This window comes from Narcine bancroftii, chromosome 7 (genome assembly GCF_036971445.1).
Source record: "Narcine bancroftii isolate sNarBan1 chromosome 7, sNarBan1.hap1, whole genome shotgun sequence".
Classification (NCBI taxonomy): Eukaryota; Metazoa; Chordata; class Chondrichthyes; order Torpediniformes; family Narcinidae; genus Narcine; species Narcine bancroftii.
This window is the reverse complement of record NC_091475.1, coordinates 179570586-179598551: the sequence shown is the minus strand read 5'-3', so window position 1 is coordinate 179598551 and position 27966 is coordinate 179570586. Positions and strand designations below refer to the sequence as shown.

General features: G+C 39.3%; 2 protein-coding genes and 1 pseudogene across 7 annotated transcripts in view; 1 reads left to right on the top strand and 2 right to left on the bottom strand.

The window, feature by feature from the left end:
* The window catches only part of LOC138739455 (microtubule-associated tumor suppressor candidate 2-like), a 382132-nt gene that overhangs the window by 31817 nt on the left and 322349 nt on the right, over positions 1-27966 (bottom strand). For all 4 annotated transcript variants that reach the window (XM_069891535.1, XM_069891537.1, XM_069891536.1 and 1 more), the window contains one exon: positions 10626-10692. In XM_069891535.1, coding sequence (XP_069747636.1) covers positions 10626-10692 — 67 coding nt within the window. The remainder of the gene's footprint in view (positions 1-10625; positions 10693-27966) is intronic.
* Positions 1-27966, top strand: part of LOC138739457 (high affinity cationic amino acid transporter 1-like) — a 232511-nt gene that overhangs the window by 142003 nt on the left and 62542 nt on the right. Inside the window, exon 13 of one of the 3 annotated variants that reach the window (XM_069891540.1) lies at positions 11701-11807. The exons of 1 other annotated variant lie outside the window; for it this stretch is intronic. In XM_069891540.1, coding sequence (XP_069747641.1) covers positions 11701-11789 — 89 coding nt within the window. In that variant the 3' untranslated portion in view covers positions 11790-11807. Of the gene's footprint in view, positions 1-11700; positions 11808-27966 lie in introns of those variants that run through there. One more of the 3 variants, XM_069891548.1, reaches the window with a different exon arrangement.
* LOC138739736 (ribonucleoside-diphosphate reductase large subunit pseudogene) lies at positions 19852-21023 on the bottom strand (annotated as a pseudogene).

Below are 27966 nucleotides of genomic sequence, written 5' to 3'. Positions count from 1 at the left end.
GATATTCTGTATTTGTCTTTTAACTGTGTGAATGTTAATAAATTATTTCCCCCAAAAAAATCTTTTATTCTTTTAATTCCTTTACTCACCCATTCTCTAAAATATATTATCTATTGTAAAAGGAATTAATGGGTTTTGGGTTAGTAGCATTTTGGGTATTTGATAATTTATCATCTTTCGTTCTAGATGTATTTTCTTCCATGTTTTTAGTATATGATGTAATATTGGTAAATTGTTGCATTGTTACCCATTTTTCATCCCATTTATGAAGTGTATGTTCCAGGACTTTCTTCAAGGGAACTAAGCTTCCTAGAAACTAGGAATCACTGCAATAGTTTTAGTACAAAGCTCTTTGTTTAATGTGCGTGAGATTTTTAGGGATGATAATAGATTCAAGATTCCTTTATTGTCATGTAATAGTACAGAATATGTAACATTACATGAAATTTTCTTCTGCCTGCCTCAAGGCAGACAAAGAGTCGTAATTAGTATCGCATGGCTCCCTGCGTAAGAGAGAACAAGAAGCAAAAGCGAGTCTCTTGTGAATCATTGACTGTCCATAAAAATTTGCCTCCAGTGCCTCCACAGCCTCTCGCAGATCCATTGGCAACCCGAGATCCAGATCCAAACCTCTGACTCAATCAGGAAGCCTTCAGTCCCTGAGGGGCCTTTTGGGAGCACTCCTTGCCCTCAGGACCCTCTTGAATCCCAGTTCCGATACCTGGTTCCCAGCCAGTCTCCAGCAGCCCATGTGGGTCACTGACTGTAACTTTCCCACAATCTGTGTGGGTCCTACAACAGCTGAGCCCCTCACTGGTTCACTGCGGTGGTCACTTCCCTGTATGGTTGTTTCTTCTGCTTCTCCTTCTCAGCATGGGGCGTTCTTCCTGTTTTTGGTGCCTTCACTGGTCTGTTTCTTCCCAGAGTTTGCAACCCTTCGTAGCTGCTGCTGAGCACAGCACTGCCATCTTAGGGCATCGGCATCTTCAGTTGCAGGATTTTACTTACAAACACGGTCAGCTCCTTTAACACGCCGTTTAAAGCCTGTATGGCATTAGGACAGAGAGGGTGAACTATTTGGAGGAGTGCTAAGTCTCCGTTCTCCACTCTACTACCCCAAACACCAGCACTGCCATTAAGCATACTTGACCTCACATTTCTTGCAGCAAGTTAATCAGTGGTTGCTAGAAAACTGATCTGTGGGAACAGTTAGTTCCGTTAGGACTTTTAGTAAAGGCTCCACATGATGTGTTTGTCCCAAGGTGATTAATCTTGCCTCAACTATTCCATAAGTACAATGGAATCTTTGTCAAAATTCTTTAAATAAATTGGAATCTTAGTTGAGAGACAACAGTAGTAAATATATTATTTATCACCAAGGATATGCTGAGGATTTTGTCAATTCCCGTGCATATGGAATTAAAAAAAATGTTTAACAGCTGGTTTAATATCCAAAAACACATTATATCTCAAATATACTGATATCTAGTTTGTTGATAAAATTATTTCCAGTATTTTGTAAAAATGTGAAAACTTTTGGAATTTTATGCTCTGCCACGCAATGCAACTATCCAGCAGTTTAATTAAGCATTTTTGTTTTAAATCTAGTTAATTTAATCTTTTTATTTCAGCTTATAGTCTGAATTCAAGCATGCTTGGTGTCCAGATAGGACTGTGCCACCACAGTTAAATGCCTGGTCCTATTCATTTTTCTAGTCAATGTTAATTCCAAGAAGTTACTCTTGAGGAATGAAATAATGACAATCCCATCAAACGTCAAATAGAAAGGATGAACCTATCACTTGGTTATTAGATGCATCTATTAACATACTCCATCATTCTGTCCAACTCGTGGCTGTCTTTCTGCATTTAGGTAAGGATCATGTTTGTGTGTCAGCCCTCATTCAGCACATCTCAGCTGTCTATAATTTGCTGGTAAATGCAGGAAAAGTTTCCTTGGAACTACTGACATATGCCCAGACCTGAATTAACCATTAAGCAAATTAAGCACTTGTTTAGGGCATCACGGAAGGGGGCATCACGGAGTTTTTTCCAGTGCCGGATTTACCATGGAGCAGCTGAACTAGGCCCCCACAAAAAGGGGGGTCTCCACAATAAATGAAAAAAAAAACCCTATAATTATTTCACATTCATCACTTACTGAGTCTTAATGTCTTGTCAATTGAAGGGTCAAGGGGGATCCATTGTTGGGCTGTGGTAAGGCCACATCAATTGGCCTTAATCTGGCCCTATACACACCGCATTTTGCATCTCAATGGGAACTGTGAAATCAGGACTTGGAATGACAGGAGTGTTCAAAAAGCATTGGGAAAGGTAAGTGCTTGTTTAAATTTCTCAGTTGAATAATTAGCTATAGCCATTAATGGGAAGGGGATATTAAGTGGAGTGACTGTCAGAGTGGCCAGTGTAAAAGTGGGATTTTGAGACTTTAGCTTGAGAGACTGAGGTGGTGGTGATGCAGGGGTTGAGGCAAGATAAGAACATCAGGACTCAGCAAGGAGGCACAGGTTTTTCTAAGTTTTGTTTTTTGATTTTATAGATAGTGGCAGTGGTATTCAGGGCAGGGATATGCTCCTCTCGCAGAATATGGATAGTCAGGTAAGCCAACAGCATCCCTGATAACTTCATCTGTGAGAAGTGCGTCCAACTGCAGAATTTAGGAAATTGGACCTGAAGTTTGATGAACTCATGATCATTCTGGAGGCTGAGGGTTGTGAGCGACAGGAGTTATAGGGACAGTCCAGGAGGCGGTAAGAGGCAGGCAGTGCAGGGTACTGCTGTGCTGTTCCCCTCAATAACATGTATACCATTTTGGATACTGTTGAAGGGGATGGCCTATTAGGGTAAAGCCATGGTGATCAGGTCTCTGGCACAGAGTCTGGCCCTGTGATTGGAAAAAAAAGGGAGGGAGAAGTAGTGAGCTGTCATTATAGGGCTTTCAATAGTGAAGGGAACAGACAGGAGTTTCTCTGGAAGAGATTGAGAATCCCTGATCTCAATCTCAATGAGTGGATTGGGATAAGTTGTTTTCCAGCAAGGATGTGCTCAGTAAGTGGAAGTGGCCTTCAAAAGTGAAATTTGAGAGTACAGGGTTTGTATGTTCGTATCAGAATTAAAAGCAAAGTTAATAGGCATGAGAAACATTGGTTTTCAGGGGATCTTGGGAATTTGGTTAAGAAGCAGAGTGGTACATAGCAGGTATAGTCAACAAGGAGCAAGTAAGATAATTGAGTATAAAAATGCAGGGAAAAAAAACTTGAAAAATAAATTAGGCGGGGTAAAGAACACGTGAGTTTGCGTTGGCAGACAATGTGAAGGAAAATCCCAAGGAGTTCTACAGGTATATTAAGAGAAAAAGGGTCCTATTGAAGATTAGAGTGGTCACCTATGTATAGAGTCAGAAGAGATAGGAGAAATCTCAAATGGGTTTCTTTCATCTGTATTTAATCAGGAAACTGGCAGAGAGTCTAGGGAAGTGAGGCAAATAAGCAGCGAGGTCAAGGAACCTATACAGATTAAAGAGGAGATTAAAGTGAATAAAGATGGAAGAATCCCAGGGCCTGACAAAGTATTCCTTTGGACTTTGATGGAGGCTAATGAAGAAATTGTGGAGGCCTTGGCAGATATATTTAAAATGTTTTTAGTCACAGGTGAAGTGATGGAGAATTGGAAGGTATCTCATATTGTTCTGTAGTTTAAATAAGGCTCCAAAAATAATGTGGGAAATTTTAGGCCAGTGAGCCTGACATTAGCAGCAGGTAAGTTATTGGAAGGTGTTCTAAGAGATTGGATATTAAAGTATTTGGATATTTGGGGACACAGACAACTAAAGAACAGTTCTGGTCATTTGGTCCATGATGTTGCCCTGACCTACCAAAAAAATCAAGACCCCTCCCTCCCTCATAACTCTCTATTTTTCTTTCATCCATGTGCTTGTCCAAGAGTCTCTTAAATGCCCTATTGTACCAGCCTTCACTAACACCCCTAACAAGGGATTCTCGGCACCCACAAATCTCTGTGTAAAATACAAATTTACCCCAATGTCTTCCTTAAACTTTCCTCTCTTCACTTTGTACAAATGGCCTCTCGTGTTTGCTTCTCCCACCCTGGGAAAAAGGTGCTGGCAGTTTACCTTATTTGTGCCTTTCATGATCTTGTAGACCTCCATTAAGTCTCCTCTCATCCTTCTTTTCTCCAGAGAAAAGTCCCAGCTCTGCTAACCTTGCCTCATGAGATACATTTTCTAATCCAAGCAACATCCAGGTGAATCTTCTCTCCTTCCTCTCCATAGCTTCCACATCCTTCCTGTAATGAGGTGACCAGAACTGAACACCATATTCCAAGTATGGTTTCACCATGAGATTTCTGGAGCTAATGACATTACCTCACAACAACTGAACTCAATCACCTGTCTAATGAAGACCAGCATACCTATCCTATCAACCTGAGCGGCAACCTTGAGAGATCTATGGATTTGGACCCCAAGGTCCCTCTGTTCTTCCATACTGTTGTAACCTACCATTAACCATGTACTTTGTCTTCAAGTTTGACCTTCCAAAATGATTCACCTCACAATTATCTGCATGGAACTCTATCTGCCACTTCTCCACCAAACTCTGCATCCTGCCTATATCCTGTTGTAACCTACAACAACCTTCTACACTATTCATAACACCTAAAACCTTTGTAAAATTTGTAAACTTACTGACCCATCCATGTTCTGCTTCATCCAGATCATTTATAAAAATCACAAAGAACAGGATTCCAAGAACATATCTTTGCAGAACTCCATTAGACATTGACCTCCAGGCAAAATACTTCCCATCCACGAACTACTCTCCGCTTTTTACAGGTAAGCCAATTCTGAATCCACTCAACCAAGGTTCCATGGATTCTATGCCTCGAGACTTCCTTAATGAGCTTCTCTTGGGGGACCTTGTCAAATGCCTTCCTAAAATCCATATAGACCACATCTACTATCCTACCTTTATCAATTTATTTTGTTATTGCCTCAAAATACTTAATTAAACTTATGAGGCATGATCTTCCCCTCACAAATCCATGCTGACTATTCCTGAGAAGACTAAACTTCTCTAAATGTTCGTAAATCCTGTCCTTTAGAATCCTCTCCAATAGTTGTCCACTACTGATGCAAGTCTATAATTACCAGGATTGATCCTATTACCTTTTTTTAAACAAGGGGACCACATTTGGCATCATCTGGCCCCTCCCCTGTGTTCAAAGAGGATGCAAAGAACATTGCCAACACCCCAGAAATCTCTTCCCTCCCTTCCCAGAGCAAACTGGGGTCTATCTCATTCATATCAAATGGTGCAGTGGAAAGTTGATTGAGAATTGGCAAGGAAGCAAGAATTACACTGATGCTGAAGTTTAACAATAAAACATTGATAATCTGAATTCCACAATATTACCTCATTCCATTATATGTTATAAACAGCTGAGTTACTAATGACAGAAGACTCAGATCATGATTGAGCTTGAAATATTTAAAGGGTATTTTGTGGCCAGATGGTAGGAGAAGGAGGGAGCTGGAGGAAAGGAGACAAAGGAATGAGGGAAAGTGGATGTGGGCAGGGGTTACAAGAAAGTGGAGAAATTGATATTGATGCTGTCTGGTTGAAGTCTGCCAAGAGAGAATATAAAGTGTTATTCCTCTAATTTATGAGTGGTCTTGACCTGGCAGCACAGGTCAAGGACAGACATGTCAGTATGGCAATGGGGTGTTGAACTGAAGTTGAAGTGGAAGGCCTTGAAGGATGGGGCCAAATGCAGACAAGTGGGATTACTATAGATGGCCACTGTGGCTGGCATGGATGAGATGGTCTAAGGGATCTGTTTCCATGCTGTATGACTAAGTCTATGGCTCAGCCAAACCTTGAGGGAAGTTCATTCTCTTTCATTTGAGAAACAGAAACAAATTAATGACTCGTGATATAGAGAAAGATAACTCAAACAACATGATAGAATTTGTTTGTTGACACCATCTGGCAAATGTGACACCAGAAATGGTATGTTGGAGCAATAGTTAAAATATTTAGTGTAATGAGATATCTTTCAAAATCAGGAGATAAAATTAAAGAAGTATTCATAAATCTCTTAATTCCAGAAAGAAAAGATTTAATTTGAAGTAGCTAATAAAATTAATTTTGAACTGAAGGAAATCAGTAGAATATGAAACACAAGCCATTTCGCAGATAGTTTCAGGAATAGTTGAGTGTCAGAGGGGAGTTAAACTCCTCTTTCCATTAAACTTGCTCTCACAAAGTTGTTTATTTTCTCAAAAAGGTTTAACATCAAATGCAACTAAATGTGTCTCTTGTTAACTATCCACTTGCAAAATGAAATGTGAGGACTTCTCAAACACATTTTTAACTATTCTTTTACCTATCCAGGATCATATTTCCACTAATAACTTCCATAGATAATATCTTGTCATGCTACACCCTCCTGTCAGACAGGAAGATGCTGTTCCTGCAGGTTCACATGGCCTACAGTATGAAACCTAATGAGAAGCTGCTAAATCTAGTAAGAACACAAGGCTCGAGAATCTCAGCAGGTCAAACGGTATACTTTATATCGCAAAGACAAAGATACATCACCATCGTTTAGGACTTGAGCCATTCATCAAGGTAAGAAAAAATATTTGGTTGAAATCTTGGTGATGTATTTTTGTCTTTTCTATATAAAGTACACTATTTGACCTGCTGAATTTCTTCAGCATTGTGTATTTACTTGTGTGGTACAAGTCTAGCGTATACAGAGCCGTTGTCATACCCACACTCCTGTTCGGCTCCGAATCATGGGTCCTCTACCGGCACCACCTACGGCTCCTAGAACGCTTCCACCAGCGTTGTCTCCGCTCCATCCTCAACATCCATTGGAGCGCTCACACCCCTAACGTCGAGGTACTCGAGATGGCAGAGGTCGACAGCATCGAGTCCACGCTGCTGAAGATCCAGCTGCGCTGGATGGGTCACGTCTCCAGAATGGAGGACCATCGCCTTCCCAAGATCGTATTATATGGCGAGCTCTCCACTGGCCACCGTGACAGAGGTGCACCAAAGAAAAGGTACAAGGACTGCCTAAAGAAATCTCTTGGTGCCTGCCACATTGACCACCGCCAGTGGGCTGATAACGCCTCAAACCGTGCATCTTGGCGCCTCACAGTTTGGCGGGCAGCAGCCTCCTTTGAAGAAGACCGCAGAGCCCACCTCACTGACAAAAGGCAAAGGAGGAAAAACCCAACACCCAACCCCAACCAACCAATTTTCCCTTGCAACCGCTGCAATCGTGTCTGCCTGTCCCGCATCGGACTGGTCAGCCACAAACGAGCCTGCAGCTGACGTGGACTTTTTACCCCCTCCATAAATCTTCGTCCGCGAAGCCAAGCCAAAGAAGACAAGTCTGACTTGTCCACAATTCACTTTCTTCAATCCTGTTGTGCTGACAATCCAAAAACCACCAATGATCACATTTAGAATGTCTTTTAAAATAGAGGAGCTGAAATTGAGTCATGTATATTTCCTTCACACCTGCCAAATGTAACTAGCTTGGAAAGCCAGAAAGAATATGTTAATACAGTGATTGAAATAAAAGTCACTAAACATGAACTGAACTTTCCAGGTAATATCAGGAACATGAAATGACATTAAAATTCAGCAAGACTAAGAATACAGCATCTCATTGTGGGTTGGGATGGATGGGAAGGGCACTTGCAGAAATAGTACCATGATACAAGTCTGCTGTCATCTTGAGCGAAGACAGTAGTTGTTGATCCCAGGAAGCCATGCCCACCATCATCACCTGCACTTCAGCAGCACCCATGTGAGACCAGAGTGCTGGACTGAGGTGGTTAACATTAGACCCCAAAGCTAAGGTAACAGCAACTGAGCTTCCACAGCCAGCTGACAGGACTGCAAAAACTCCATTAAGATTAGATCCACTGTTCTGCTTTAAAGAACTGATAATTTTCTACACTGTAGATGGCATGATCTTCACTTACTATGTGAAGTCCCTAGAAAAGTTGAGTAATGAGAGATTATTGTCAAATACATAAGCATAATTCTTTCTTGGTACAGTCAAACAGGTAGGTAAAATATATCAATTACAATAGTATGTAGTTGGAGCACGAATGTACAGTTGCAATTTACCAACTATAATTTTCCGCCATCTGCCCATTGGTTGTTGGTTGCAGTTTAATCCTCCACAGTAATAAATATTTCCTCAGCTGACATCATTAATTTCTTACCCCTAACTGATCATCCACCATGTAATAGACCCTCCTTTGTAGTACACACATTACCAGTCTTTGGTTCAAGATGAATAAGAAGAGCTCCTTCTATGAAACATCCACATCTTGTGGAACCAGGATGAGACACATTGATAAAGGTTTGCATTAGGGTAAAGGGAGCTAGAAAGATAATACCGGCTGGGAAAATAAACATTGGTTTGTTATGCAGAGAATGCCAGGTGAGAGAAAAACTGTATAGCCAATCCCTAAGTTATGCAAGGGCTCTCTTCCTGAGAAATGCCTGTAAGTTGACTTATCCATAATCAGACACACCCATTTTCTATAGCTATTCATTTTATATCCTTCTATATATATATTCGCTATAATTCTTTCTGTTCATTGAATAATCAGCCTAAATTGCTCATAATTAAACTAATGGAATATAGAGTGCATCCAGTCATTAATGAATATCATGAAGCATTTAATTATCCTTACTGCGAGCTTAAAAACTGCTTTAAAAATGTATGGGAGAATTTTTGTTAAGTTGAATTTCAGTAAGTCATCACATCCAACCCAGGGAGCCTCAATATAATAAATATTCTAAAATTTCCACAAATGCAAGTCATTCTCCACAATGCTTCTCCAATCTCAGTCACTCCCCACATGTCCATCATTCTCAGTAAAGATCAACGTAACTTTTTCACATAGGACAGGATCTAGAAGAAAGTTCAGCTTTTAATAATCACCAACTTTTGCCTTGCGATATCTTTCTCAAGAAAGAAGAGATTTTGTACATTGTGTCCAAAGATGCTTGGAAAATGTGCCTTAGTTAATTTGATATGATTTATGGTTGTTGTAATTGTACAGGCAACAGGAGGTTCAGGCTTATGTTGGAAATGAAAAATAGCAGTGCTGTGGGTGCAGAGATTAACGGGAGAGTGAATAAAAATGCAAATGGCAGTGTTATGAACGATAAAGCTGAAGATTTTGATGATGCAATCAGAGGAAGCAAATGGCATTCTTTCAAATTCTGTGTAGCCATATAATTTTACTTTCCATTGCAGTTATATCCTGGGAACTGGGGTTCTGACCTTAGTTTTGCAAGTTCTCCAAAAGTAATGATGGATTTTTTTTAATATAGTGTGTTTGTATTTTTTTCTTTGCTATAATTTTTCATAAAATAATTTGTTTGGTGTTTATAACCAAGATTACAAGTTTATAATGGTTCACAGGTGCCTCAATGCTGAATTGATGTAGGAATTAAATTTAATGACATTAAAGATTGTACAAACCGATTATTTAATGACATTTTTATCTTTGTATGGTATCATGAGTTGTATTTGTAATGATTTCAGTTTCTACCAACTGAGAGGATAAAGTATACTAATTGTGGCCTAATCTATGTTATTATTGTTCTATTATCAATTGATTAGCATTGTACTTAACACTGTCCCATTTAATCCTTCCCTCTCAGCTGAATCATAATAAAATCCTATATTTACTGATCAGCCCCTCTAAACTGAATGGAACCTCAATGGGTAAAAGTATGAAGTTAACTAAGAGTCACTTTAAATTAGTTTAAACATTATACAGCTCTCAAATTAAGCTTGATCAATTTTTATTTTTTTCTTTGTAAAGCTTTTATTACTGTTTACCACCAAACCATAAGGATAAATGAGTAAACAATTGATCAAAATGCTTTACAACTCTCAGGTGCTTTAGTGCAAGGAAAGGTATATACATAACTTTCAGATGTTCTAAAATATTTATTTATTTCAGTTAATCTATCCTGTATATTCAGTATTTTAGTCCTGTCTCCACTCTGCTTGTGAAGGAATGACCCCTTATTTGGAAATATCAAGAGATATTTCAAGATTTCAATGAAGCAAATCCCTCAGTTCAACTCCAAGTACCAACAACTCCTGAAAATAATAATTAATATGAAGCAAAATTGGAATGAAACTACATGACGGGACGGACTCGACAAGCTGAATGGCCTACTTCTGCTCCTATACATATATTATATATTGTATATTTATAAAACCATGTTATTTGACCTTATGAATGATAATGGGAGAGGAATAATCAGCGAGAAGGTTACTGAGAAAACTGTTTGATGACACTCTGGTATCATAGAACCATCATCATCCCGAAAAGTTAAGTTTAAGAAAATACAAATGTAGGAGTAGGTTAGTGGACTAGTTATTGTTCCTTACTATCCCACCAAAATCAAAGAAGTTCCCATGCAATTAAGACGTTTTCTGTATATTTGCCTTTGTACGACCACTTAGAATAAAATATCCCATGAGAAGATAGGCAGTAATGCAAAGTTGCATCTCATTGTTCTGCTTACCTACTTCATCCCTGATGTGAGAAAGCTCAATGGAGAGTTCTTTCTCTTTGATAAGGGCACTTTCATTCTGTAAATAAGAACATTTAAAAAGTAATGAATGATCATATCAGAGCAATTTTAATACAGGCTGCTCAGTGAAAACAGTGGTACATTCTGTAATAAACAAGCAATCTACATGCCAGCAGAGATGAAAACTTATCCCTCTCTAATTTATTCTGAGTTCATCATACAACTAATTACAGGCACAATTTCCTTCAGACTTTATTTAATGTATTAGCTACAAAGATTTTGTTCAAAGTAAGAGAAAGGGGTAAGGAATTTCCATTTACTGAATCAGAAGGTATCTTCTGAAAAATTATCTCAGAGCTATGAAACATTTAATGACTGTAAGAGGTTAATAAATTACAAATTCAATACCATGTTCAAGTGTAAAATCAATCATAATGACTTGTGTTCCCATGGAAAGATTGAAATCTGAGTGAGAAACTAATTTGAGGTAAAGGAACTTATTTCCCTCTCTAATTCAAATAATGACTCCTGTGACAGTGCAATATTACTAATTCATAGACGAATAATGTAAATAAACACAAATATTGGGATTGTTCCCAAATATAATGCCATATCTTCAAGACAGAAGTTGTTAGAGGAACTAAACTGCACTTTTATCAGTGTTCTCGGTCTTCAATATTTACAGTATAACAGTAAATTACAAGGCTATTACAAAATAAATATGACTTTTTCCATAAAACATAATAAAAATTGTAACAACAGTTCCTTAATCATCTTAATTCAGGAAGCACCAAGACTTTAATTACTTCTCCGTGACAGCTGCACAAAAAGAAACAAATTGAAGTTAAATTACCCTCTTGTCCAGGCAACCAAAGCATAAATCCAGCTTGCAACAGCAATGGCCCATCCTAGCAGGCTTGGTGATACACACTTCTGCTTCATTCAATCCATCTTCTCACTGATCCTTTGCTGCAATGACTTTTAGTAAACGTTGCACTCTGGCAATAGCCACCCCTACCTGTATGTGACACTAAGAACTACCTTATATTTCTTAATATTTCCAAAGTCACAGAAGGAGACAAGAGGATACGGGAAGATTATCAACATCCTGCTGAAGGGGAAGTTACTGTGCCAGTGAAAGCTGCGTCAGAATGAGGCTGATCAATACTCACACTAAGGGTATGAATGACACTGATTCCATCACTCTTACAGCTGACAATGTTATGGCACTGGCATTAATGTAACACACAGACACACAAAAGGAATCTGTTACAATATAAAAATCATAAATTACATTAAGGAAATGATTCATTACCTTCACAGCAATTATATAAATGTACATTCCTGGTAGCTGGTTGAAGCTGCTCTCTGGCTATTTGAAATAGATTTTATTTTTAAAGTCACTTTTTGTTGTGCATTCACTAGCTTTATTGTGGTAATGGGTGGGGTTACAATAATTCAAACCCAAATATGTGCAAGATATTGCTATTCAGACTGTACATAAGAAATCAAGCATCACTGCTATTCCATTCTGTTTCTTTTAAGGTTATAAAAGAGAAAGTATTGGAAATATAATGCAGAATACATTATAATCAGAAATCTTTTTTATAATTAAACTCCATCTGTCATATTAGGTTTCATTTCCTTTTCTAGATGATGATAATTACTTCAGATCGACAATATTCAGCTTAACCTGGATGTAACAATATTAAAAGGAATGCTCAGCAATGATAAAGAATAGCAAAGACAAAGTGGAAATCAGGATGGAAAGAGAATAATGTGCAGATGTGAAGAGCTGAACATGTGACTTTCTACTCCTGGGGATGGGCAACGAGGCATGGTGATGCTTCAGTTTGACAGGATACAAGGTTTGGGGTAGGCCTGCCAGTTGAGAAAACCAGAAGGTATATTTACCAGTTTTTCAATGTCCTTAATTTTCAAAATCTTTTTTATAAATATATATATTTTAAGATCTGGTCCCATCTCTAACAAGTTAGCATTAAAAGTATTAAAAATTGCTGTGAACAATTAAAATACACATTGGAACACAATGCATTAGGTGCAGAAGTAGACTTCCTATTCCATCTAGGCCACAGATGTCAAACTCAGGCCTGCGGGCCAAATTTGGCCTGTGATATAATTATATTTGGCCCGCAAGATCATATCAAATATGTATTAGAGCTGGCCCGCTGGTCGCTGCACCAGTATAGTGCATGCACAGCTAATACTACAAATCCCAGAATGCTTTGCAAATGCGTTGGCGCCGGCCTGTCAGCCCGCTAATCGCCCCCACCTCCTCTCTTTACTTTCATTAGCATCTGCGACCTGTCACCGAACTCACATGTAATAAACCCCTTATGAAAAATGGCCAAATGAAAGACAGAAAACAGGACCTTTCAAGACAGGTGGGAGGCAGACTATATGTTCATCATTTTAAAAGACAAACCTGTTTGTCTTGTGTGTGGAGCCAGCGTGTCTGTAGTTAAAGAATATAATATACGACAACACTAGGAAACGAAACACCAGGACAGGTATAAGGATCTGAACGAGAAGCAAAAGCTCAAGAAGGTGGAGGAGATGAAAAGAAGTCTGGTTTTACAGCAAACTTTATTTTATATTCTCATTTGTTAATGCTTCTTCTGGAAAGAGTTTAACCAAAACTATTATTAAACATTTATTTTAATAAGAAAAAGTTTAACATTACATATGTTGAAAGAAGAGAAAACATGCAGATGTTGTTGAAAATTTTCAATAAATATTTAGTTTGGCCCACGACTTAGTCCAAGTTTTTAATTTTGGCCCTCTGTGCATTTGAGTTTGACACCCATGATCTAGGCAATCTAGCCTCACAAGACTGTCCAGTACAATCATGGTTTTTTTTTGCTGTATAGCAATGTTTTTTATTTATTTATTTTTTTATTTTTCACACCATAAGCCACATTAACCATGATACATACTTTTTCCTTTTCAAATATATACAGTGCCATTTTCTCCCCCCCCTCCCTCCTCCCATCCCACCCTCCCTACCTCCCCCCTCCCGTCCATTTAAAGTACAAAATCTAGGATACATTAAACCAGTCAAACAATGTTGTCATTCAATAAAAATAAACAAGAAATTCCACTGAGTCAATTCTTTTAATTTCCTTCTCCTTTCGTTAATTTAGGTAGTGAATGTCCCCGGTAGGTTTTCGCTATTATGTTTCATGTAAGGCTCCCATATTTGTTCAAATATTTCAATATTATTTCTTAAACTATATGTTATTTTATCTAATGGAATACATTTATTCATTTCTATATACCATTGTTGTATTTTCAAATTATCTTCCGATTTCCAGGTTGACATAATACATATTTTTGCTACGGCTAGAGCTATCTTAACCAATCTTTTTTGTGCATCATCCAAATCAATTCCAAATTCTTTGTTTTTTATGTTACTTAGGAGGAAGATCTCTGGATTCTTTGGTATATTGTTTTCTGTAATTTTATTTAATATTTGGTTTAGATCTTCCCAAAATATTTCTACTTTCTCACATGTCCAGATTGCATGAATTGTTGTTCCCATTTCTTTTTTACATCGAAAACATCTATCAGATACTGTTGGGTCCCATTTATTTAACTTTTGAGGTGTAATGTATAGCCTGTGTATCCAGTTATATTGTACCATACGTAACCTCGTATTTATTGTATTTCTCATCGTTCCAGAACATAATTTCTCCCATGTTTCCCTTTTTATCTTTATATTTAAATCTTGTTCCCATTTTTGTTTAGTTTTACCATTTGTTTCCTCATTCTCCTTTTCTTGCAGTTTAATATACATATTTGTTATAAATCTTTTGATTATCATTGAATCTGTAATCACATATTCAAAGTTACTTCCCTCTGGTAAACTCAGACTGCTTCCTAATTTGTCCTTCAAGTAGGATCTCAATTGGTAATATGCCAGCACTGTATCTTGAGTTATATTGTATTTATCTTTCATTTGTTCAAAGGATAAGAATCTATTTCCTGAAAAACAATTTTCTATTCTTTTGATCCCTTTTTTCTCCCATTCTCTAAAGGAAAGGTTATCTATTGTAAAAGGGAGTAACTTATTTTGTGTCAATATTAGTTTTGGTAATTGATAATTTGTTTTATTTCTTTCTACATGAATCTTCTTCCAAATATTGAGTAGATGATGTAATACTGGAGAACTTCTATGTTGTACCAATTTTTCATCCCATTTATATAATATGTGTTCAGGTATCTTTTCCCCTATTTTATCTAATTCTAATCTAGTCCAATCTGGCTTTTCCCTTGTTTGATAAAAATCTGATAGGTATCTTAATTGTGCGGCTCTATAATAATTTTTAAAGTTTGGCAGTTGTAAGCCTCCTTGTTTATACCATTCTGTTAATTTATCTAGTGCTATCCTCGGTTTCCCCCCTTTCCATAAAAATTTCCTTATTATTTTCTTTAACTCCTTGAAGAATTTCTCTGTCAGGTGTATTGGCAATGCCTGAAATAGGTATAATATCCTTGGAAAAATGTTCATTTCAATACAGTTTATCCTTCCTATTAGTGTTAGTGGTAAATCTTTCCAATGCTCTAAATCGTCCTGTAATTTTTTCATTAGTGGATTGTAATTGAGTTTATATATTTGGCCTAGATTTTTGTTTATTTGTACACCTAGGTATCTTATTGCTTGCATTTGCCATCTGAATGGTGATTCCTTCTTAAATTTTGAGAAATCCGCATTATTCATAGGCATTGCTTCACTTTTATTTACGTTAATCTTGTAACCCGACACTTCTCCATATTCCTTCAATTTCTTATATAATTATTTTATTGATAGTTCTGGTTCTGTTAAGTATACTATAACATCATCCGCAAATAAACTGATTTTATATTCCTTGTCTTTTATTTTTATCCCTTTTATATTATTTTCTGTTCTTATCAATTCTGCTAGTGGTTCTATAGCTAACGCGAACAATAAAGGTGATAGTGGGCATCCCTGCCGTGTTGACCTGCTTAAGTTAAATTGCTTTGATATATATCCATTTACTGTCACTTTCGCCAATGGTCCCTTATATAATGCTTTAATCCAATTAATATACTTCTCTGGTAAACTGAATTTTTGCAATACTTTGAATAAATAATTCCATTCTACTCTGTCAAAGGCCTTCTCTGCGTCTAAAGCAACTGCTACTGTTGGCGTTTTACTCCCTTCTACTGCATGAATTAAGTTAATAAATTTACAAATATTGTCTGTTGTGCGTCTTTTTTTAATAAATCCAGTTTGGTCTAGATTTACCATTTTCGGTACATACTCTGCTAATCTGTTTGCTAATAGTTTAGCTATTATCTTATAATCTGTGTTAAGTAAAGATATTGGTCTATATGATGCTGGTGCGAGTGGATCTTTCCCTTGCTTTAGTATTACTGTAATTATTGCTGTTTTACATGAATCTGGTAACCTTTGTGTTTTATCAATCTGGTTGATTACTTCCAGGAGGGGAGGAATTAATAAATCTTTAAATGTTTTATAGAATTCTATTGGGAATCCATCCTCTCCTGGTGTTTTGTTATTTGGTAATTTTTTTATTATCTCTTGTATTTCTACTATTTCAAATGGTTCTGTTAATTTATTTTGTTCCTCTATTTGTAATTTTGGTAGTTCAATTTTAGTTAAAAATTCATCTATTTTCCCTTCTTTCCCTTCATTTTCAGTTTGGTATAATTGTTCATAGAATTCTCTAAAGTTTTCCTTGATCTCCTTTGGATTATATGTGATTTGTTTGTCTTTTTTCCTTGATGCCAATACCATTTTCTTAGCTTGTTCTGTCTTAAGCTGCCATGCTAGAATTTTGTGCGTTTTTTCCCCTAGTTCATAATATTTCTATTTTGTCTTCATTATATTCTTCTCCACCTTATATGTTTGTAGTGTTTCATATTTTATTTTTTTATCTGCCAATTCTCTTCTTTTAGTTGTATCTTCCTTCATTGCTAATTCTTTTTCTATATTTACTATTTCCCTTTCCAACTGCTCTGTTTCCTGATTATAGTCCTTCTTCATCTTGGTTACATAACTTATTATTTGCCCTCTAATGAACGCTTTCATTGCATCCCATAGTATAAACTTATCTTTCAGTGATTCCGTGTTTATTTCAAAATACATTTTAATTTGTCTTTCAATGAATTCTCTAAAATCCTGCCTTTTGAGTAACATGGAGTTTAATCTCCATCTATACATTCTTGGAGGGATGTCCTCTAACTTTATTGTCAATATTAAGGGTGAATGGTCCGATAATATTCTAGCTTTATATTCTATTTTTCTTACTCTATCTTGCATACGAGCTGATAACCAAAATAGGTCTATTCTTGAGTATGTTTTATGTCTAGTCGAGTAATATGAATATTCCTTTTCATTTGGGTGTTGTTTCCTCCATATATCCAAAAGTTGCATTTCTTCCATCGATTTAATTATAAATTTGGTTACTTTGTTCTTTCTGTTAATTTTTTTCCCAGTTTTGTCCATATTTGAATCCAAATTCAGGTTGAAATCCCCTCCTATTAATATGTTCCCTTGCGTATCTGCTATCTTCAAAAAAATATCTTGCATAAACTTTTGATCTTCTTCGTTAGGTGAATATACATTGAGTAGATTCCAAAACTCCGAATATATCTGACATTTTATCATTACATATCTCCCTGCTGGATCTATTATTTCCTCTTCTATTTTAATTGGCACATTTTTACTAATTAATATAGCTACTCCTCTTGCTTTTGAATTATACGACGCTGCTGTTACATGTCCTACCCAATCTCTCTTTAATTTCTTGTGCTCCAATTGAGTTAAATGTGTTTCTTGCACAAATGCTATATCAATTTTTTCTTTTTTCAGTAACTTTAGCAGTTTCTTCCTTTTAATTTGGTTATGTATTCCGTTAATATTTAAAGTCATATAGTTCAGCGTAGTCATTTTATACTTTGTTTATCTTCCCTTTCCGTTTCTCCATCATTACCTTTCCTTCTTATCCATTTCTGCTTTCTTGTTTTGAACACTTTATAAGACAACATTTCTAAAACATCAAACATTTTCCCTATTCTCCTATTTAAAACTTCTTTAACCCCATTCTCCCCTCCCCCTCCTGAGTTGTCCTTTATCCCTTGTCGGACTACCACATCTCCCCTCTCCATTTGGATTTGCGAATTCACTCGCAAACGTCAGCTGATTTTGCAGTGACCGTAACTCCTCCCCACCCAGCCCCCCCAGAAAAGATTTCAATTTTCATATGTAACAAAGGTCACCCTTTTAATTCCCTCCTTATTCCCTCTATTCCATTTCCCTCCCTTATTAATTCTTGTCTATATTCTATATATTTTCCTCTAAATATGGATACATTCATGTATGCACACTATATATATATATATATATATATATACACACATACACATATATACCCCTTTACACACATACATATAGATCGTGGTCATTTTTACTCTTATTACATGTCTTCATCTCTCTGCCTGTTTTGTAATTGTTCTGCAAATTTCCTTGCTTCCTCTGGATCCAAGAATAGTCTGTTTTGTTGCCCTGGAATAATTATTTTAAGTACCGCTGGGTACCTTAACATAAATTTATATCCTTTTTTCCATAAGATCGTTTTCGCTGTATTGAACTCCTTCCTCTTCTTCAGGAGTTCAAAACTTATGTCTGGATAGAAAAAATTTTTTTGACCTTTATATTCCAGTGGCTTTTTGTCCTCTCTTACTTTCTTCATTGCTTTCTCCAATATATTTTCTCTTGTTGTATATCTTAAGAATTTTACTAAAATGGATCTTGGTTTTTGCTGCGGTTGTGGTTTCGGGTCTAAAGTTCTATGTGCCCTCTCTATTTCCATTTCTTCCTGTAATTCTGGTCTTCCCAGGACCCTGGGGATCCAATCTTTTATAAATTCTCTCATATTCTTGCCTTCTTCATCTTCCTTAAGGCCCACTATCTTTATATTATTTCTTCTATTATAGTTTTCTATTATATCTATCTTCTGAGCTAACAGCTCCTGTGCTTCTTTAGCTTTTTTATTAGATTCTTCTAATTTCTCTTTTAAGTCTTTTACTTCCATATCTACAAATGTTTCTTTTTTTTCCATATTTTCCACTCTTTTTGCCAATTTTGATATGGCCACTTCCATTTTATTCATTCTTTCTTCTGCATTCTTAATTCTTCTTTTTATCTCATCAAATTCTTGTAATTGCCATTCTTTCACTGATTCCATATATTCTTTAAAAAAAGATACATCCATTGTCTTGCTTTTCTCTTCTTCTTTCACTTCTTTCTGTTCTTCTTCTTCTTCCTCTGGGTTGACCATCTGTTGTTTCCTTGTTTTCTTTTTACCCTCTTCTTTCTTGTTGTCATTATTGTCTGTGTTCTGCACCTACTGCTGTGCTGCAGGTGTCTCTCTCAGCTGTGGAGATCGACTCCGCAGCTGTTCCCCCCTCCAGTCAGTGTGTTTTTTTCATGCGCGTAGCGCATGCGCGGTTGCGCACTTTTACTCGGCTCTGCGAGCCATTCTTGTAGTCCCGAGCCCGGGACCTCCACTGACCTGTGGGAGCGGGCCTCTCTCTCCACGGCAGGCCTCTTCGGACAGGTAAGGCCTTCACCTTCTTCTTCCGACGTCTTTCCTTCTTCTTTTCTTCCTGTTGTTTTTGGTTTTTCTTTCTTCGCTGCCATTTTCTTCACACTTTTACTTTCACTTTGTTTTGGTTTTTAAGTTTGTGCCTTTGCTTTTTCTCTATCTTTTTTTTAACTTTTCTGGAGAGGGCTGGAGTTCCCCTACCAGCCACTACTCCATCACTTGACTCCTCCGTATAGCAATGTTTAATGATAGTTCAGTATGAAATAGTTCTTTTACAAAGAATTTACACTGTCAGGAGCAAGAGTTAAAGGGTGACAGCACCAAAGACAATCCACCAGTCTAATGCTACAGCAATCTGACTGGTCCCAAGGATGCTTGTATTTACTGTGGTGCTTCCAGCAGAAATGCTGTATCCTCCCATACCACCTCGATCAGAGGAGCTGTACAAAATACAGTACCCAGTACAAGTGGCTCAGTGAAATCCCGGTGAATCAAGTATTAACAATTGAGATGATTTTTTTTTTGTTTTTTTAAAAAAGTCATAGGTCTCCCAGAATGGGTCCTACAGTTAGCTTGTGCCTCGTACATTAGTGTAACAGGCAAAGGGTGCTGGCAGAGGCTCTTCATCTAGGAGCCACACATCAGACAATCTGCCCTGTTCTCCAGAGAACACACCATGGCTGCAGTGTTCTTCTCCTTCTCCAATGTGGCATTTTCCCGGAACATTTCCTTGTTCAGTGTGAATTGGATGGGATTGGCAGCAGGCTTGGTCCTTAAGTAATACATCCCAGTCTTCAGTCCCTGCTTCCAGCCATAGAAGTGCATGCTGGTCAACTTTCCGTAATTGGGCTTGGCGATGTGGATGTTGAGAGACTGGCTCTGGTCAATGTAGGCTCCACGATCTGCACCCATCTTAATTATAGTCTTCTGAGATATCTCCCAGACAGTCTTGTACAGAGATTTCAGGTCATCTGGGATCCCTTCAATGGCCTGGATCGATCCATTCTGGGCAATGATCTGGTTCTTCATGTCCTCGGTCCACAGCCCAAACTCTGTCAGGTCCTTCAGCAGGTGAGGGTTCACTATCTGGAACCATCCAGAGAGCACCCGTTGTGTATAGATGTTGCTGGTGTATGGTTCAATAGATTCATTATTCCCCAGAATCTGAGCTATCGACGCAGTTGGCATTGGGGAAACTAGGAGGCTGTTTCTGATACCATATTTTGCAATTTTCTCCTTTAGCCCCTTCCAGTCCCAAAGATCCGTGGGTTTGACGTTCCACGTCGTACTGGAAGATCCCCTTACTGACAGGGCATCCCTGGTAGCTCTCGTAAGGACCCAGCTCCTTGGCTAAGTCACAGGTGGCATCCAGTGCTGTGTAGTAAATGTTCTCAAAGACCTGAATGTTGAGCTTCTGAGCCTCTTCATTTTCAAAGGGGTATCGCATCAGGATGAAGGTGTCTGCCAGTCCCTGGACTCCAAATCCAATCGGCCTGTGTTTTTTATTGGAATTTTCTGCCTCTGGAACTGGATAGTAGTTCACTTCAATGACTTTGTTCAGGTTTCTCACAGCCACCCGGGTGACGGCAGCCAGCTTATTGAAGTCAAAGGTACGGTCAGCAGTAACATACATGTTACAAGGAGGCCAAGTTGCAAACTGCCACCTCATCCACACTCGTGAATTCCACAACTTCACAACACAGTTGCTGGATTTGATGGTGCCCAGATTCTGCTGGTTACTCTTCCTGTTGCAGGCATCTTTCAGTACAATCATGGTTGATCTGTCTCAGGACCTAACTCCTCTTCAGTGCCAGTTGCTCATGACCCTTCATAACACTCAAGAGTAAGAGTTGCAGAGATACACCAACCTATGTAAGAAGAATATCTATGCAGTCCATTTTAAATGGCTGCCCATTATCATGTTTTCTTGCTCAAGACTCTCTCAATATTGGAAACATCTTAACATCTATGTTGTCAATTTCTTTTCGGAACTTATATGATCACTTTTTTTCTTTGAAACTCACAAAAACTTGATTGATCCCTGTCATTAAAAATTCAGTGAAATCTCAGTTAAGTGTCTTATCAAATGACAGACAATTTTCTTCATTCCGCATGTGTCACAAATCTAGTGAACTGGGCAAAAATCTAATCTGAATAATGTGCTGAATTTACAAGGATTATAATGTTACTGTAGTTAATTGCAATCCTTGGTGAAATTTCTGTTTGGAATGTGGTAAAATGTATTCTTCTACGCAGTACCAACCAGGAAAGTCATAGATTTAATCTTTAGTCTGTTGTTTTCAGATCTAATTTTCATTCACTTGAATACACTAAGGATAGGAAAGCAAAACTTGATTGTTTTACTGTTCTTGAATAACTTGGAAAGTGCAGATATCCAGTGAGGGTGCAAGTGATGTTGCAATGAAGGCTAATAAACCTAGAACAGTACAATACAGGCACTTCGGCCCACGACGCTGTGCTGACCAACATCAACCTACTCAACAATCTAAACCTTCCCAACATCACTCCCACAAGCCTTTATTTTTCTTGCATTCACGTGCCTGAGTCTTTTAACATTCCCCATGATAAGAAAGATTATTCTTATAGAATTAACAGTTAATGGAATTACATTTTAGTAAAATGCTGTAAACACTCAGCAGATCAGGCAGCATCAATAGTCAGAAATTGAGTTAAAGTTTAAGATTCAGAACTGGGTAAGGAAGAAGATGATAGTTTTAAGCTCATTTTAAATCTAGGCACACTGCAGCTGGCTCCTGGTGGTAACATCTGCATCACTCTCCAGCCACATCATCTTAGCTTCACTGACAATCTGCTTCCTCCCATCCTGAAGGAACAGAACAGCTTTAAGAAATTTGCATGGCTCAGAGCAAGTCACCATCAAAACAAAGGGTTACCTTGGACATTGCATTTATTTGCTTCCTCTGGGCAACTCTACTAACCCTTGAAATAGTACAGTTGAAATGAACCATTACAGGTCATCTTCACTCCTTTCAACCTGATTAGATGAGATATCCTGAAACATTGACCCATATTTTGCTTGTAAATGTCATCAAGTCTGGGGCATCTATTTATATATAGTCAAACATAGATCCCAAACTTCCTTTATCTATGGTTAAGTCCATATATTTCAATACACTGTTCATTGACATCCATGGAATCCAGATATGGAGCTAGAATTCTTGAAGAATTCTACAGCGCTTACACTGGGTCACAGATTTAATTAGTCACGGACCTGTGCCAAGATCCACTTGATTTCAAAGGGGACTATCTAGCTCCTAGAAAGCCAGCTAAAGAAGTACTGTATATACTTGTGCAATAGTTGAGTTTTGGGAACCAATTTTTTTGGGTCAAATTTGGTGCGGGGATCTTCAACTTTTACATGAATACTACTTTTGAATCTGGTAAGTACCTGCATCATTCAAGGCATTGGGAGCTCAGATGGCCAGGACCGGTTGGCAAGTCTGTATTTGGGGCATCAGGAGCTCAGATGGTTGGGTGACGAGGTGAGGATCCACAGTCGGGGTTTTGGGAGCACAGGTGGATGGGTGTAGTGAACTGGGATTCACTAGAAGTGTCCTGTACTGACGACTGGCCCCACCTCCCGACTCCTCACCCGGGAGCCCGTATATAACCCAGGTTTCCCACCTAACCTGAACTCCTCTGAAGCCTGTTCATGAATCCTACCTGTGTTGTAAGCTAATAAAAGCGTTAGTTCTCCCTCCAGTCAAGTGTGAGCTTTTATCTACACTACAATTTTATTAGCTTACAAACAAGGATAGAGGCATTGCTGAAGCTCAGTCTGCTGTTGATAGACTCCCAGTCCCCTGACATGGCTGAGGAGTTCACATATTGGCTAGACTGCTTCCAGGGCTACCTGAACACAACCAGACAAACTCCGGAAGTCGACGTTCATCTCAAAGATATGGACGAAGGGGTACGCAGTGGTCCTAGACTGCCTGATGTATGAGGCTGCTGTTGAGGCGCTGAAGGCCCGCAACATGAAGGGACCAAACGAGGTCCTAGCGAGGCACAAGCTTACGCTACGCCACCAACAGCCTGGAGAGTCGAATGAGAATTGCAGGTATGAGGCTGCTTTGGGCCACGTCCAGGAAGATGAATAGATCTGGGACACCCTAGAGGCAGGGGTCCGCTCGAGGTACGTGAGGCAGCGACTGCTTGAATCAGGAAGGAAGCTGGTCAAATCACTGGAACTGGCCAGTCTTGAGAACGACGACCTTGAGGCCAGCAAACTCATGCTCTCGGCTGAGCACTTCCAAGGACCAGCTGCTACCGCTATGGTGGCCCCTGCTCTAAAGGCTGCCAGTTCCTGAGCTTGGGAGTGCTTTATCTTCAGCAAGGGACAGCACCCTCATGGCCGCTGCCCAGCCAAAGACTTGGCATGCTCCAGCTGTGAGAAGAATGGACATTGGGCGAGAGTCTGCCACACAAAGCAAGGTCCTTGGAAGTCCATGGCCTGTACTGCTCCTGGATCTGATTCCAGCCCCAAGTCGTCTGCGCCGGACTCACCCAAGATCATCTGCTGCGCAACCGCCACCTACGGAAACAGCGCGAAAAGGCTCGGCAGCCATCTTACTTTGAAAATAACGTAGGTATCAGCAGACATAAGCTAAATTCCACCATGGGGCCCAGAGATGCAGTTATCTGACAAAAAACAACATTTGGTACCAAGAACGTTTAATCTTCCTGCTTGTTAGCTGGTTGCTGAACTTTGAGATTGATGGATTTGTTGGTCGCAGACTGTCAGGCGAGACATTGAAGCTAAGTAAACCATTGTATCAAAAGTGATAAGCTAGAAAGTTGTGGTATTTGATAAAAGCCTAGGCGTGCTCGGTTATCTTTTTTTTGTACAGTATATCATGTCTAGATGGAATAGGTGCTTGAGTAAGCAATTTTTGGGTAATATAAGCCATGGTCCCGCTGCTGAAGTTTCAGACTCTCTGAGGGGTGGAAATGTCTCTGGGCAAGAAGAAGAACTTCTAGATTCCAACCAATGTCCTGGTCGGGGGAGGTGGAGAAGCTGCTACCGGCGCCCCGGCAACCTACTACAAATGTGCAGTTGTTGCCTCACTTCGGCAGTGGGACCAATCCAGGCGTTGATAAGTATAACTGGGAAGGGCTTACATATTGTAGTTTGAAATCAGCTTAAGATTTTGTAATAAAGATTTGTATAAACTGAAGTCCTTTCGGCGTGTGTCTCTGTTTTCTTTCGGTAGCTCAAACACTGTGACCAATCTAAAACGAACAAAGTGAGAGGTACAAGTTTACCAGAACAGGCGATAACCCTGAATCTCACCTAGAATTCTGACAAATGTGTATTCAGGACTACACGACTGGCTATCCTTGGCTACGTGGTGGAGAATGACGTCATTGGCCCCGACCCCAATAGGATGTTCCCCCTGTTGGAGCTTCCCCTCCCCAGAACAACGAAGGTTTTGAGGAGATGCCTGGGATTTTTCTCATATTACACCCAATGGGTCCCTCAATACGCCAATAAGGTTCATCCCCTCTTAAAGCCCATCACTTTCCCCCTTTCAGACGAATCCCAGATGGCTTTTAATTACCTCCAAAGTTACATTACGAAAGCCGCCATGCACGCAGTAGACAAGAATGTACTTTTCCAAGTGGAAAGTGACGCTTCGAATATAGCCCTGGCCGTTACTCTCAATCAGGTGGGCAAAAAGTTGTCTTTTTCTCACAGATGCTTCAAAGCCACGAGCTCTGGAACCCATCTGAAGAAAAGAAGGCTGAGGCCATTGTAGAAGCTGTAAGGCACTGGAGGCACTACCTGGCTGGTAGAAGATTTATGCTCCTCACAGACCAGCGCTCTGTCGCGTTCACGTTCAGCAATGCCAAGAGGGACAAAATCAAGAATGGCAAAATTGCTAGGTAGAGGATCGAACTCTCCACCTACAGTTTTGACATCACCTGCCGGTCAGGGGCCCCTAACAACCCTCCAGATGCCTTGTCCAGGGGATACTGTGCCTCTGCACACACCGGTCAACTGGGGACCATACACAATGAGCACTGTCATCCAGGGATCACCCGCATGGCTCATTTTGTCAAGTCCCGCAATTTGCTCTACTCAGTAGAAGGTGTCAGGGAAATGGCCAGGTCATGCCAGGTCTGCGCTGAGTGCAAGCCACACTTTTATCACTCTGCAAAAGTGCACCTGATCAAGTCATCCAGGCCCTTCGAATGACTCAGTGTCGATTTTAAGGGACCTCTCCCCTCCACAAGTGGGAACACCTACTTTCTCTCTGTCACCGATGAGTACTTGCGCTTCCTGTTCACCATCCCGTGCCCAGACATGTCCGCCTCATCCGTTATGAAGGCCCCAGACTCTATTTTCACCTTGTTTGGGTATCCCGGCTATATTCATAGCAACCAGGACTCAGCCTTCATGAGCGATGAGTTGCATCAGTACCTGCTGGTGAGGGGCATCACATCCAGCAGGACTACCAGTTACAATTTTCAGGGGAATGGGCAGGTGGAAAAAGAGAATGCTATGATCTGGAAGGCTGTCAAACTTGCCCTGAAGCAAAGAGGCCTTCCAGACTCACGCTGGCAGAGTGTCCTCCCCATTGCGCTCCACTCAATTTGGTCGCTACTCTGCACTGCAACCAATGCTACTCCTCATGAGCTCATGTTTACATTTGATGGAAGGTTGGCATCAGGGACTACACTCCCAGCCTGGCTCATTAGTCCTGGTCCGGTCCTTCTCAAGAAGCACATGAGGAGAAGCAAGACTGACCCCCTGGTGGAAAGGGTGAAATTGTTCCATGCCAACCCCACGTACACCTTTGGTTCACAGTCCAATCTCACTTCTCCAAGTTCATTGGTTGCAGGAATTCTTATACTGTGCACAGAATTTAACATTTATAAAGTTAACCCAAGCTTTGGTGCTTGAAAGGTAAATGGTTACTGCTCAGGAAGGTTCTTGTCAGTTTTCAGAGAGAGATTTGTTGTTCCAGGAAATCCACAACTGATGTACTTCCATCAGTCACCTCAGTGTCTTGCCCCATCAGGATCTTCCAGGTGATAACCTCTTTCCTTCAGGTCACCACAGAGTTCTTTTTTGTTTTCCTTATTTCAAGTGAAACATTATACAGCCAGCCATCTCCTCTTGTATGGATCACAAGGGTTTTGAACAGGCTGAACTAAGAACTCACAACCCATCTTCAAAATGGGGTTTTTCCACAAGTTTGCCAGCTTGTCCTGTTCCAGTCCCAGCTGCTGCTGCTGAACTGTAAAATTGTAGAACTGAATTCTCTCTCTCTCTCTCTCTCTCTCTCTCTGAGAAAACCACATGACTCTCTTAGATCAGCAAACTACACTCAGACAGATTGTGGCTCTGGATCTAATCTTCCGAGTTTATTCATGTGCTGCTTTCAAAACAATAATCCATCACTCCACAGCATGTCCAATTAACACCTACTTGTGAAGTCCTTATAGGCATTCTTCCAAGTTTTTGCAAAGGCTCTCGGTGCCTTGATTGTCTGATTTGAGCAGAGCTCTGGCATTTTAAATGAGATCTGTTTTGAAGTGTTTGTATCTGTGTGTGACCTAACTAAAAACAGTCTATCTCCTTTAAAACATATCTATATATAATATAAAATATAACATTATCTGTCATGCTATTGGTCCAAAATATGGAATTTGTTAATTTCATTTGCAGCTCCTTTCTCCATATTGTATCCATTCTACTCACCGTAGTAGCAGCAGTCAATTCCATTTGAGGGATAGTGACTGGTTTTAATGGTGCTATCCTTGCTTTCTCCATTACAAATGCTCAAGATGCTTGTCCATGGATATTATATAGTAACAGTAACTAACAGTTCTGTAGCCATCCTCACATGCACCAACAAAATGTTGCAGTTGAGTTGATGCAGCCGTTCCAAAATTAGTCGGTTTGAAATATCTGTCAACTTCAAAGTCTTCCAGCATGTAAATATCTTGAATCCAGCACATCCATTCCTGTACAATGGAGTCTGGTACATTATCATCCCAACCAATCCTTTTCCTGCACAGATTTTGCAGAATCTTTTAGGCAATCAGGACTAATGGTGGCAGTATTCCTAAGGGAATATAGAAAGAATTCCCCTACTTGTGAGAGGTCGGTCCTTCAAGGTGATTTTGAACTTGAAGACGTCAGACTGAACACACCATTGTACACCAAATATTCTTTTCGCAGGAAGGTTGTCCTGGTCCAAGCCCACTTCTGCTTTCTCAGTTTCAGGTATGGCAGCTAACATGTAATGACTACTACTTATCTATTTGGTACGTAGAAAGCCTCCCTTGAAACACATTACTCACATTTCATGATAAAGAGCTATTGCATCTTCTTCTGAAGCTACTGAAGCGAGACAATCATCCATATAGAAATTGTTCATGATGGTATACCCAGCTTGATGGCTAAACTGTTCCATATTGATCTCGGCACATTTCCTAAGAGCAAACTTTGTGCAACTTGGAGATGAAGTTGCTCCAAATAAGTGCGCTGGCATTCTGTATTCCACATATCCTAACTATAATCTCCATCAGGCCACTGTAAGAACTGAAACATGTCATGGTCTTCATTTGGACTTTTACCTGGTGAAATATGGCATTAATATTGGCAGCAATGGCAATAAGTTCTTTATGAAATCTGGCCAAGATCCCTGTCACTGTATTAGTCA